General features: G+C 37.0%; 1 protein-coding gene across 9 annotated transcripts in view; it reads left to right on the forward strand.

Annotated features, from left to right (window-relative positions):
- The window catches only part of CCSER2 (coiled-coil serine rich protein 2), a 200576-nt gene that overhangs the window by 105433 nt on the left and 81494 nt on the right, over positions 1 to 13649 (forward strand). For 8 of the 9 annotated variants that reach the window (XM_040485605.1, XM_040485610.1, XM_040485606.1 and 5 more), the window contains one exon: positions 1587 to 1749. In XM_040485605.1, coding sequence (XP_040341539.1) covers positions 1587 to 1749 — 163 coding nt within the window. Of the gene's footprint in view, positions 1 to 775; positions 908 to 1586; positions 1750 to 13649 lie in introns of those variants that run through there. The other variant, XM_040485613.1, reaches the window with a different exon arrangement.

Here is a 13649-nt window from a genome sequence, read left to right on the forward strand (position 1 = left end):
CACAAATTTTTTCTTAAAATTTTTTTAAACTATAAAATATGTAGTTTTTCCCCCAAATTGATTTTTCTAACCATTATAAACAAAATTTAAAAGTCTTTTAAAAAGTTGAAAAAAATTATTATGCATTTAGGGGCGCCTGGGTGGCGCAGTCGGTTAAGCGTCCGACTTCAGCCAGGTCACGATCTCGCGGTCCGTGAGTTCGAGCCCTGCGTCAGGCTCTGGGCTGATGACTCAGAGCCTGGAGCCTGTTTCCGATTCTGTGTCTCCCTCTCTCTGCCCCTCCCCCGTTCATGCTCTGTCTCTGTCCCCCAAAAAATAAATAAACGTTGAAAAAAAAATTATTATGCATTTAGAAGAAATATGTTAACAGTAAATTTAGTGTGTATGAGAATTGAACATCTATACTTTATTTTAACTACTTATTTTGGAGTGGGAAAGTTTGTTTTTATCTGGTATACTGTAATGAAACACTTTCCATATTTCAAATTCAAGTTTGAGTTAAGTGAAAATAATCATTTAAAGAATGAGTTTTTTAAAATTGAGGATTCCATTGATTTCTACAGCTTCTTTATGAAGTAATTCTGAGCATTCAGGATTTGAACTTTCTCATGTAATAATTGCAGACTAGAGAAACCTTTCCAGCGCCTGGCTTGGGTTAGTGTTCAGTTGTATTTTTAGTAACAGTCCTAACTCAGTAGCTATGTAACCACTGAGCGAAGATGGAGTCACAGGGCAAACTGGGCTTGCTTCCCACAGGGAGGGCTGGGAGTTGAGCAGGAAGGAAGGCCTGTTTGTCAGTGCCTTGTATGCAACTATGTCTGAGTAGGCAGCCGGCGACACAATGTCTCCCTTGTACAAAGTAACTCTTCTAGTGAGTGCTCAGATATGTGAGGAAAAAGTGTTTTGGGTAAGTGAAGGAGAAGCTTGGGGTATTTCAAGGAAATTCTTTTCGTGTTTTTTGGCATTTGGATTTCAGGGAGTGTGCTATTTGTTGCTGCAAAGTACTGGCTTTGTTTTCAGTGGCATTTTAGACTTTTTGAACAGTCTCTACTGTAGGCAGATTGAAGTGTCTTACTTTCTAAAATTGTGAGCTAATTTAAAAAAATACTATTCATTTGTGATAAAAACTTAATTTGTGCTTCTTGAAACCAGTGAAAGTTAATTGTGGCATTCATTTTGGAGAACGAATTCTCTACTAGAAATTTACTTTGTCTGACCATTTTCATTCTGAAGTCAGAACCAGCTAGTGATAATGATGAAAAACCTCTTAAAACTGATTACTGGTGTTTAAAATGTATAATGTTGATAACAAGGATAATATGCTTGTTTGAAAACACTGTTACTTAACTGCCTGTGATACGAAAGTTTTATAATGTACTTCAATTTGAATACTATAAAGTTTTCATCAAAAGAACTGGTTATTTTTCTTCTGGAAATCTTGATTTTGTGATTAGATAATATAAATGGCTGGTATTTTTAGAATATCATTTTTATATTCTCAGCAGCATTTAATTATCAAGTCATAAGTAGTTAACTTTTACAGAATGTGTACATGTTTATAGTGTTTTGCTTTTGAATCTATCTAGTGGAGTGTGACAATATGAACCGTTTTGACCGGTCAGACAGAAATGTTCGGCAGTCTCAGGAAGGATTTTGGAAAAGGCCACCCCAGAGGTGGAGTGGACAGGAGCATTATCATCTCAGCCATCCTGACCACTATCATCACCATGGAAAAAGTGACTTGAGCAGGTGAGTATAATTTAGATTACATTTCCTATCTTTTGATTAATTTTGAATCATAATTTCCCCCTGCCCCCAAAACTATTTTTTAATCTGGTTTTTAGAGGCACCAAAAAATATTTCAAGTTATATGTGGTACTAATTGGAATAATATGTCTTAATTCTTTCATTAGCTTTACTGTATATAAAAATATTTTACTTAATGTCTGCTATTTGGACTTTGTTTGATGTTATTTTCTATTTCTCATTTGGGAATGATTAAATGTTGAAAATTTTAAGTTAACTATTTTAAAAATAATGTTTAAAGTTAGTGCCAAGTGATTTGTTACTTTTGCTTATATAATAAATTAAAACTTAAAAATTCCTCAAGTACTATTAGAAGCAGAGGAAGATACTGTACAATGCTAAAATTCTTTTTCTTTTTGAAGCATAGTATAGTCTTTAATTTGATCAGAGTTTATATATAATACGGCTTTTGTAGTCAGTCAAACCTGGGATCAAACTCTGGCCTGACACAAATTAGCTTTGTGAGTTTAGGTAATTTATTTAAACCTTCTCCACTCCAGTTTATTATCTGTAAAACAGTTAATAATACCTTTCTCTCAGTGTTCAAGGATTAGGCACAAAAGTGCTTTGAGCAGTATATGGTTTATGGTAGACACCCAGTGATGGTAGTTATTATTTGTTCTCTTTTCACTTTCCTATCTCATTCCACTAGGGATTTGAGATCATTTTGGGGTGCATTTACAATACAGATAGTAAAATTGGATGAAGAAACTATGGAAGGAAAATGTATGGCCCCATATAGTTCTTGAACAAAAAAAATTTGGCTTTAAGAAGCAGCAAAAGCTGGGGCACCTGGGTGGCTCAGTCAGTTGAGCATCCGACTTCAGCTCAGGTCATGATCTCCCTCGTTGGTTTGAGCACCATGTTGGGCTCTGTGCTGATGGCTCAGAGCCAGGGGCCTGCTTCTGATTCTGTGTCTCCCTGTCTCTCTGCCCCTCCCCTGCTCACGCTCTTGTCTCTCTCTCTCAAAATAAATAAACATTAAAAAATTTAAAAAAAGAAGGCAGCAAAAGCAAAGAACATAACTTTATCCATTGCAAGATTTACAGTATACATAAGGTAAAGGATGTGTTTCTCCTGAATTGACTTGCTTTCATGAGACACAAACCTGAAAGAAGTTGCTTTGCATGAGTTCTTATAAGGGAAGTACCTTGTGATATAGAGGACAGGTCTCAGACAGCTTCCCAAAGTAAAAGTAATGACAAATTCCTTAAGTCCCTTTCTTACTTATGTTCTTCATTGTAAGCTACAAATAAGTCTAGACCAAGTGAGAAAAGGGAGTTCTTCAGTGGGTCATGAAATAATGAAGTTTAACCAAAGATTCTTCTGTTGGTATGATTAAATGCAAGGATAAAATTTAGAAGATCTAGAAGAATGCATGGAGTATGTATCTTTCCAGGCATTATTTTGGCTGTTGTTTCTTATAGCTAGGCTTTTGATAAGGAATGGACATTGGAGAGTTATTATTGTCAGGCAAGAATATGATGTAAAGACAGTCATGGTTGGTAAGATTATGCTTCCCTCATCTTTGATGGTTCTTTTATAAGAAGGTAAAGTTAAGGCCAACTTATGAAAATTTAGAAGCCTAACTAAAATGTGAACCATTGCTTATACTTCTGATAAGATTTATTTATCCATTTAATAAATATTCATCGAGAACCTATGTTGAATTCTGTGCTAAATTCTCAAGCTGGGGGATGAATTTGGAGACAGTGTGAGAGGTGATAGCTGTGGATTGGTATTGGCTTCTTGGAGCATTGTTTTGGGGATGGTAAAAACCATTATGCAGTACATGAGCTTAGTTGGAGTCATTGCAGTTAGTTAAGGTTCATGTGCCTCCTCCATCCCATACAAAGTTTAGTTAGTAAAAACTTCCTAGATGTTGAGTCTGTGGGAGAGACAGGTATGTAGGCAGTTATAATATTTGTCTTTGTTATAATATAATAGTATTTGTGCAGTTCAAGGATGATGGTTGCTTTAAGAAAGTGATTTATATAGGATTCCAGAAGCATGTAGCAACTGGTTTTTGTCTAGGGTAGTTGTGTGTAAAAGGAAGTTACTATTGAACTGGTAATATTGACTATAGAGATTGCAGAGGAGTGGTTTCTATAGGAGAAAGATGAGTGTTCAGATGGAAAAAATAGCATGTGTAAAACCATGTGTGAGTAATGTGGCATTTTCAGAGAACTACTATGAGTTTGTTTCTAGGTCATTTGTAGGAATGGATAGATGTGATCTCTAACTCTAAAGGCAAAATTCTTTATTTTAAGGTAAAAGATGGCAAATTTTAGCTTGAAATGGGATTATTAATCAGACTGTCCCAAATGGAATGAATTACCTGGATGGAAGTAGTAATCTGTGTCCCTGGAAATGATCAAACTGAGGCTGATTAGTCATCTTTCAGAAAAGATACCGTTTTCCAAAAACAATATTCCTGGATATTAATAGGCATAGAAAAGCGATTCTCTGATCAAATGAGTAGAAAATGAATAAATTAAAGTTTTTTAGAAAATAGTTTGCTCCACAGCGCCTTAAATATATAAATACAGTACTATGATTTTGCAAAATGTGGTAAAAGAATATGTAGCCATTTCCCAAAACATATGACCACAGATCCCTTTTATACAGTGTATTTGGAGGGAGTAGTGATTTGTGGATCATCCACACTGGTGATTCTCAGGGAGGAGAGAGAAGTGCACTGTATTCTTGGGGGTTGCTAATTTGACTCATTTAGCACAGAACTTCCCAAGAAGTGGGCACCCTGGTTTGTCATAAATAGTTATAGTTTATTGATCCCTCCAGGTTTTAGAGTGGCTGTGTTGGTTTGGGATATCTAGATCCCCTAGAGCTCGTTAGGAGAGATGGGTGGTAAAGAGAGAAACCTCACTCAAGACAAGCCTGACTCTCCAGCATATCTTAAAACTATTATTTTCTCTCTATGCCTTGATTTGAAAAAGTTTGGATGTCCCTAACCCCAGGGCCTTTTTAACATTACATGTGTAAAAGTGTCTCTACCATTCCATAACTTCTTGAGGATTCCTTTTCCTGTCTGTCCTTTAATTCTCCTCATTGTCTTTTTTTTTTCTTTAATTATGCCTTAATCTGTTTTACAGGGGACTGTAATTATAGGAATTGTCTTATCTGCAATTCAGTGGTTCAGAACCACTGACCAGTTTCCTTTATGGTTTTTTTTTTTTCATAATACTATGCTCTCCTCTTCTTATCTGGCCTAAGCTTTCACTACTGTTTCTCCCCAACCTCCTTCTTTGCCTACACCTTCCACTATGCTATATGGAATTCTTTCACATCCTAACCAACTCACATTCTTGACCTCTTTGCTCACATTCTGATTGTAACTGAAATCTAACTCTTTCCTAAATGTACTAATTCCCTAGTAGTGTTTTTATATGAAGGATTCTTATTTTCCATTCACTCTAGTACTTTACTGTTTAGAAGTGGGGTCTTTGTCTTCACTCCTCATTTGTTTCTAAATAAAGTATTCTTCACTGTTATTACTTTGAGACTTAGAGCATTTGGCTGTATCAACCCCTCCTTATTGGTCCCTACCCCTGCCTCACAAAATCTTGGCCATTGGCTCATTTTCCCTCTTCATTGTAAACTTTGCTACAATCCTGACTGTCTCCAGTGTTCATGTATATGGTTCATATAACCCCCTGAACCCTTAGTTCCTTAGGATTCTCTCTGTATAAGATCATGTCATCAGAGATAGATATTTTTCTTTCCATCTAGGTGCTTTCTTTTTTTTTTTTTTTCCTCCTGCATAATTTCTATGGCTAGAACCTACAATGCAGTGTTGAATAGGACTGGTGAGAGCAAACATTTGTGCCTTTCTAATATTAAGGATAAAGCATTCAGCCTTTCACTGTTATGTATGATGTTAGCTCTGCTTTTTCACAGTCTTTATCAGGTTGAGGAACTTCTAATCATACTTTGTTGAGTGTTTTATCATGAAAGGGTGTTAGATTTTGTCAAATACTATTTCTGTGAGTATTGAGATAATTTTTTGGCCCTCATTCTCTTAATGTGGTGTATGACATTGACTGATTTACATATGTTGAACCAACTTTACCTTTCTTGGATAAGTCCTACTTGGTCATGGTATGTAATCATTTTATGTGTTGCTAGATTCAATTTGCTAGTATTGCGTTGAAGATTTTTATGTGTATATTCATAATAAATATCAGTCTATAGTTTTCTTTCTTTCTTTCTTTTTTTTTAAATGTCTTTGTCTGGTTTGGGTATTATGGTCACATAGATTGAAAAGGGAAGTGTGTCTTTAATTTCTATTTTTGGAAGAACTTGTAGGATTCACCAGTGCAGTTATTTGGGCTTGGGCTCTTCTCTTCTCTTCTTTCTTTTTTATTATTTATTTTTAAATTTACATCTAAATTAGTTAACATATACTGCAATAATGATTTCAGGCATAGAATCCAGTGATTCATCCCCTACATATGACACCCAGTGCTCATCCCAAAAAGTGTCCTCCTTAATGCCCCTTGCTTATTTAGCCCATGCCCCCACCTGCAACCCCTCCAGCAACCCTCAGTTTGTTTTCTATATTGAAGAGTCTTTTATGTTTTGTCCCCCTCCCTGTTTTTATATTATTTTTGTTTCCCTTCCCCTATGTTCATCTGTTTTTTATCTTAAATTCCACATATTAGTGAAATCATATGATATTTGTCTTTCTCTGACAAATTTTGCTTAGCATAATATACTCAGGTTCCATCCATGTTGTTGCAAATGCCAAGATTTCATTCTTTTGATCTCCAAGTAATATTTCATTGTGTGTGTGTGTGTGTGTGTGTGTGTGTGTGTGTGTGTGTGCATGTGTGTGTGTATACGACATCTTTATTCATTCATCTGTTGATGGACATTTGGGCTCTTTCCATACTTTGGTTGTTGTCAATAGCACTGCTATAAATATTGAGGTGCATGTGTGCCTTTGAAACAACACACCTGTATCCTTTGGATATGTACCTAGTAGGGTAATTGCTGGGTTGTAGGGTAATTCTATTTTTAATTTTTTGAAGAACCTCCATACTGTTTTCCAGAGTGGCTGCACCAGTATTTATTCCCACAAGCAGTGCAAAAGGGTTCCTCTTTCTCTGAGTCCTCGTCAACATCTTGTTGCCTGAGTTGTTAATTTTAGCCATTTGACTGGTGTGAGGTGGTATTTCATTGTGGTTTTGATTTGTATCTTGGGCTTGGGATTTTCTTTGTGGAAGGTTTTTGACTACTAATTTAATTGCTATAGATGTTCTGTAGACATCTATTGAATTTTGTTAGTTTGTAGTATTCAAGTCTTCTCTTTCTTTGCTGACTTTTTCTTCTGTCCATTAATAAGGAGGAAGTATGGGGCGCCTGGGTGGCCTCAGTCGGTTGAGCGTCCGACTTCAGCTCAGGTCACGATCTCGCGGTCCGTGAGTTCCAGCCCCGCGTCGGGCTCTGGGCTGATGGCTCGGAGCCTGGAGTCTGCTTCCGATTCTGTGTCTCCCTCTCTCTCTGCCCCTCCCCCGTTCATGCTCTGTCTCTCTCTGTCTCAAAAATAAATAAACGTAAAAAAAAAAATTAATAAGGAGGAAGTAATTAAAGTCCAACTTGAATTTATCTTGTAGGGAAGGTCTAATAGCAACACATTTTCTCAGTTTTTGTTTATATGATGATGTTTTAATTTCTCCTGAATTTTGAAGGCTAATTTTTCTGGATATAGAATCCTTGGTTGATAATCTTTTAAAATTTTGACTTTCATGCTTTCTGATCAAAAATCAGCTGTTAATCTTACTGAGCTTGTCTTCTACATGATGAATCCTATTTTTATTTTTCTTGCTTTGTTTAGGATTCTCACTTTTTTTCTTTTTTTTTTTTCTAGTTTTTGACAGTTTATGATGTGTGTATTATATTTTGGAGTTTGTCAAGCTAATGATTAGAAGCATTTTTTTTTAATGCCCTGAACCATTAAGTTATCCCAGCCTTTTACAACGGTGTGTGTGTGTGTGTGTGTGTGTGTGTAGGGATGCTTTCAACAACCTGGTAAGCAGTTTGTAGCTCTGCCTTAACCTTCATTTCCTTCTTTTTGCTCAGAGACTCAAGGAGAGCCAAAGATGAGAGGTTAAGTTCTTCTCAGGTATTTCCTTGGCATGCACAGAGCCCTACACAGGTGTATGGCCTTCTCTATGTCCAAGAATATGTTGGGGGTATTTCAGAGCCTCCTGTGGACATCTCATTCCTCAGGTTTTTCTTTAAAGTTTTTTTGATCATTGCCATTTCAGGCAGGTTGAAATTTTAAGCAGTGGCACTGATTTTTTTCAACAAATGTATTAGAGATAAGGCTGTTCCCAATGAGAGTCTCCAAATTAGTTCAAATGAAACAACAGCTGAGAATGAGCCTTTTCTAGGAGGGTGTTAGGTCAAATAGTAACTATTTTCTGGAAATGGTGCTTTTGAAAGAATTCCAAACCCAGTTTACCACCCACTTCTTCCTGCCAGTGATTGCTGAATTTCACTGCTATTATGCTTGTAAGGCTCTTATTTTCCAAGCTACCACAGAACTGGGCAGATAGGCATAGTAATAGAATAAATTAAAATGCCACAGGCTTGTTCTTACCAAGATTCAACTGGGTTTTTTTTTTCTTTTCTTTTTTTAAATAAGTGCTCCTTGGTTGTGGCAAGCATTTCTGTATTACTGGAAAAGTTGATTTTAACCAATTTGCCAGTGTTCTCAGTGCTTTTATGGAGGAGTGGAGTTTTTGGAGATATTTATTCTGCCATTCTGCAAATATTTCCTTCTGTCTTTTAATTAATAGACTTCATTTTTTAACGTTTTATTTATTTTTGGGACAGAGAGAGACAGAGCATGAACGGGGGAGGGGCAGAGAGAGAGGGAGACACAGAATCCGAAACAGGCTCCAGGCTCTGAGCCATCAGCCCAGAGCCCGACGCGGGGCTGGAACTCACGGACCGCGAGATCGTGACCTGGCTGAAGTCAGACGCTTAACCGACTGCGCCACCCAGGCGCCCCAATAGACTTCATTTTTTAGAGAAGTATTAGGTTTAGAAATATTGAGCAGAAAGCACAGAGAGTTTTCATTTACTCCCTCACCTTCTTTTATACAATTTGCTTTATTATTAACATCTTGCATTAATTGTTAAAGTTCATGAATTGATATTGATATACTAACTAAAATCCATAGTTTACATTAGGGTTCACTCTTTGTGTATACATTCTATGACCTTTGACAAATGCATAATGATATGTATCTACCATTACCTTATCATACAGAATAATTCACTTTGCTTAAATTCTCATGTTCTCTGTGTATTATCCCTTTCTTCTCTGCCCACCCCCACCAAGGCAAACACTGATCTTTTTACTGTCTCCATAGCTTTGCCTTTTCCAGAATGCCATATAGTTGTATGTAGTGTTTTCAGATTGGTTTCTTTCACTCAGCAATATCCATTTACATTTCCTCCATGCCTTTTCATGGCTTGATAGCTCATTTCTTTTTATCACTAAATAATAGTCCATTGTTTGGATGTACTACAGTTGTTTATCCATTCATTTCCTGAAAGATATCTTGATTGCTTCCAAAATTTGGCAACTACGAATAAAGCTGCTCTAACCATTTACATGTGTAAGTTTTGAACTCATTTTGGTAAATATCAAGCATGTTTGCTGAATTATATAGTAAGATATTTAGGTTAGTAAGAAACTGCCAAATTGGCTGTACATTTTGCATTTTCTCCAGCGGTGAGTGAAAGCTCCTGTTGTTACACATCCTCACCAGCATTTGGTGTTGTTTTGGATTTTAACCATTCTAATAATCATTTGCAGTTGCCAAATGATATATAATGTTGAACATTTGTTCACAAGTTATTTGCCATTTGTATATCTTCAGTGAGATGTCTGTTTAGAACTTTACTCATTAAAAACATTTTTTTTAACATTTAATAATTTTTGAGAGAGAGAGAGAGAGAGAGAGAGAGAGAGAGAGCCAGCATGAGTGGGGGAGGGGCAGAAAGAGAGGGAGACACAAAATCTGAAGCAGGCTCTAGGCTCTGAGCTGTCAGCACAGAGCCCGCTGCAGGGTTCGAACTCATGAACTATGAGATCATGATGTGAGCCAAAGTCCAACACTCAACCGAGTAAGCCACCCCAGGTACTCCACTTTTGCTCATTTTTAAATTTGGTTGTTTGTTTTCTTGTTGAATTTTAAGAGTTCTTTGCATATTTTAGATATCAGTTCTTTGTCAGATATTTTACAAATATTTTGTCCCAGTCTGTGACTTGCCTTTTCAGTCTCCTAATGGTGATTTTCAAAGAACAGGTGTTTTAAATTTTATGCAGTCCGGTTTATAATTGTTCTTTCATGATTGTATTTTTTGTGTTGTTTCTAAGAAGGTAGAAACTCAACATCACCTGAAGTTTCTTCCTTATTATCTTGTGGTTTTACATTTCATATTTAGGTCTTTGGTACATGTTGAATTAATTTTTGTGAACAGTGTGAAAGGTCATTTTTTTTTGCATATAGATATCTAGTTTTTCTAGTATCTCTTGTTGAAAAGACTAGTATCCTTTGTTTTTGTTTTTTGGGGGGTTTTTCGCTAGGTTTTCTTTCTTTTCTTTTTTCTTTTTTTTTTTTAGTATAATTAACAATGTTATATTAGTTTCAGGTGTAAAACATATTGATACAACACTTTTTTTTATTTTTATTTTTTTCAATATATGAAGTTTATTGTCAAATTGGTTTCCATACAACACCCAGCGCTCATCCCAAAAGGTGCCTTCCTCAATACCCATCACCCACCCTCTCCTCCCTCCCACCCCCTATCAACCCTCAGTTTGTTCTCAGTTTTTAACAGTCTCTTATGCTTTGGCTCTCTCCCACTCTAACCTCTTTTTTTTTTTTTTTTCCTTCCCCTCCCCCATGGGTTTCTGTTAAGTTTCTCAGGATCCACATAAGAGTGAAACCATATGGTATCTGTCTTTCTCTGTATGGCTTATTTCACTTAGCATCACACTCTCCAGTTCCATCCACGTTGCTACAAAGGGCCATATTTCATTCTTTCTCATTGCCACATAGTACTCCATTGTGTATATAAACCACAATTTCTTTATCCATTTGTCAGTTGATGGACATTTAGGCTTTTTCCATAATTTGGCTATTGTTGAGAGTGCTGCTATGAACATTGGGGTACAAGTGCCCCTATCCATCAGTACTCCTGTATCCCTTGGGTAAATTCCTAGCAGTGCTATTGCTGGGTCATAGGGTAGGTCTATTTTTAATTTTTTGAGGAACCTCCACACTGTTTTCCAGAGTGGCTGCACCAGTTTGCATTCCCACCAATAGTGCAAGAGTGTTCCCGTTTCTCCACATCCTCTCCAGCATCTATAGTCTCCTCAATCTGTTCATTTTGGCCACTCTGACTGGTGTGAGGTGATATCTGAGTGTGGTTTTGATTTGTATTTCCCTGATGAGGAGCGACGTTGAGCATCTTTTCATGTGCCTGTTGGCCATCCGGATGTCTTCTTTAGAGAAGTGTCTGTTCATGTTTTCTGCCCATTTCTTCACTGGATTATTTGTTTTTCGGGTGTGGAGTTTGGTGAGCTCTTTATAGATTTTGGATACTAGCCCTTTGTCCGATATGTCATTTGCAAATATCTTTTCCCATTCCGTTGGTTGCCTTTTAGTTTTGTCGGTTGTTTCCTTTGCTGTGCAGAAGCTTTTTATCTTCATAAGGTCCCAATAGTTCATTTTTGCTTTTAATTCCCTTGCCTTTGGGGATGTGTCAAGTAAGAGATTGCTACGGCTGAGGTCAGAGAGGTCTTTTCCTGCTTTCTCCTCTAGGGTTTTGATGGTTTCCTGTCTCACATTCAGGTCCTTTATCCATTTTGAGTTTATTTTTGTGAATGGTGTGAGAAAGTGGTCTAGTTTCAATCTTCTGCATGTTGCTGTCCAGTTCTCCCAGCACCATTTGTTAAAGAGACTGTCCTTTTTCCATTGGATATTCTTTCCTGCTTTGTCAAAGATGAGTTGGCCATATGTTTGTGGGTCTAGTTCTGGGCTTTCTATTCTATTCCATTGGTCTATGTGTCTGTTTTTGTGCCAATACCATGCTGTCTTGATGATTACAGCTTTGTAGTAGAGGCTAAAGTCTGGGGTTGTGATGCCTCCTCCTTTGGTCGTCTTCTTCAAAATTACTTTGGCTATTTGGGGTCCTTTGTGGTTCCATATGAATTTTAGGATTGCTTGATACAACATTTTTATACATTACTCAGTACTCATCATTGTAAATAGAGTCCCCATCTGTCACCAAAACTTCATTACAGTATTATTGACTATATTCCTTGTGCTATACTTTTCATCTCTGTGACTTACTTATTTTATAACTGGAAGTTTGTACCTGTTAATATTCTTTATTCATTTCACCCATCCCCCAGCCTGGATCCCCCTGGCAACCATCCATTTGTTCTCTGTATTTAAGAGTCTTTTTGTTTCCTTGTTTGTTTCTTTATTTGTTCATTTCTTTTTTAAATTCCACCTATGGGCGCCTGGGTGGCTCAGTCAGTTGGGTGTCCTACTGCAGCTCAGGTCATGTTCTCACGGTTCGTGGTTCGAGCCCCATGTCGGGCTCTGTGCTGCCAGCTCAGAGCCTAGAGTCTGCTTCTGATTCTGTGTCTCCCTCTCTCTGGCCCTCCCCCACTCATGCTCTGTCTCACTCTGTCTCTCAAAAATAAATAAACATTAAAGAAATTTTTTTTAATTCCACATATAAGTGAAATCATGGTATTTATCTTTTCTCTCTGATTTATTTCACCTAGGATAATACCTTCTAGGTCCATTGATGTTATTGCAGATGGCAAGATCTTTTTTTTTTTTTTAACGACTGAGTGATATTCAATATTCGTGTATGTGTGTGTATATATACACATATGCCACATCTTTTTTACCTATTTGTCTATCAGTGGACACTCGGGTTGCTTCCATATCTTGGCTATTATAAATAATGCTGGAATAAACATAAGGGTACAAATTTCTTTTTGAATTAGTGGTTTTGTTCTCGTTGGGTAAATATTCAGTAGTGGAATTACTAGATCATATGGTATTTCTGTTATTCTGTCTTCTTTGAAATACCTTTGCTTCGGGGCGCCTGGGTGGCGCAGTCGGTTAAGCGTCCGACTTCAGCCAGGTCACGATCTCGCGGTCCATGAGTTCGAGCCCCGCGTCAGGCTCTGGGCTGATGGCTCAGAGCCTGGAGCCTGTTGCTGATTCTGTGTCTCCCTCTCTCTCTGCCCCTACCCCGTTCATGCTCTGACTCTCTCTGTCCCAAAAATAAATAAACGTTGAAAAAAAATTTTTTTTGAAATACCTTTGCTTCTTTGTCAAAGATCAGTTGACTGTATTTGTGGATTATTTTTGGATTCTCTGTTTTGTTCCACTGATCTGTTTATTCTTTAATCAGTACCGCAGTCTTGATTACTGTCTCTTTATGTGGTAAGTCTGGAAATCACTGTCAGTATTCTGACTTTCTTCCTCTGAAGTATTGGTTATTCTGGCTCTTTTTCCTGTTCATATAAACTTTAGAATCACTTTGTTGATATTCACAAAATAATTTGGTGGGATTTTGACTGAGACTGTGTTGAATGTACCATTAAAAAACTATAATAACCGTGAACATAAAAATGCATATATTTAACTTTTTCTTAATGATGAAAAAAAGAAACATTAAAGGTTTTGTGAAGTCAAAGTGCAACTGAGATTAGAAAATAAATTAAGAAGAAAAATTCTGTCTCTCCTTGCCTCTTACACATGCATCTCTACTGG

The sequence above is a fragment of the Herpailurus yagouaroundi genome, unplaced genomic scaffold (genome assembly GCF_014898765.1).
Source record: "Herpailurus yagouaroundi ecotype Mexico unplaced genomic scaffold, PumYag 163, whole genome shotgun sequence".
Classification (NCBI taxonomy): Eukaryota; Metazoa; Chordata; class Mammalia; order Carnivora; family Felidae; genus Herpailurus; species Herpailurus yagouaroundi.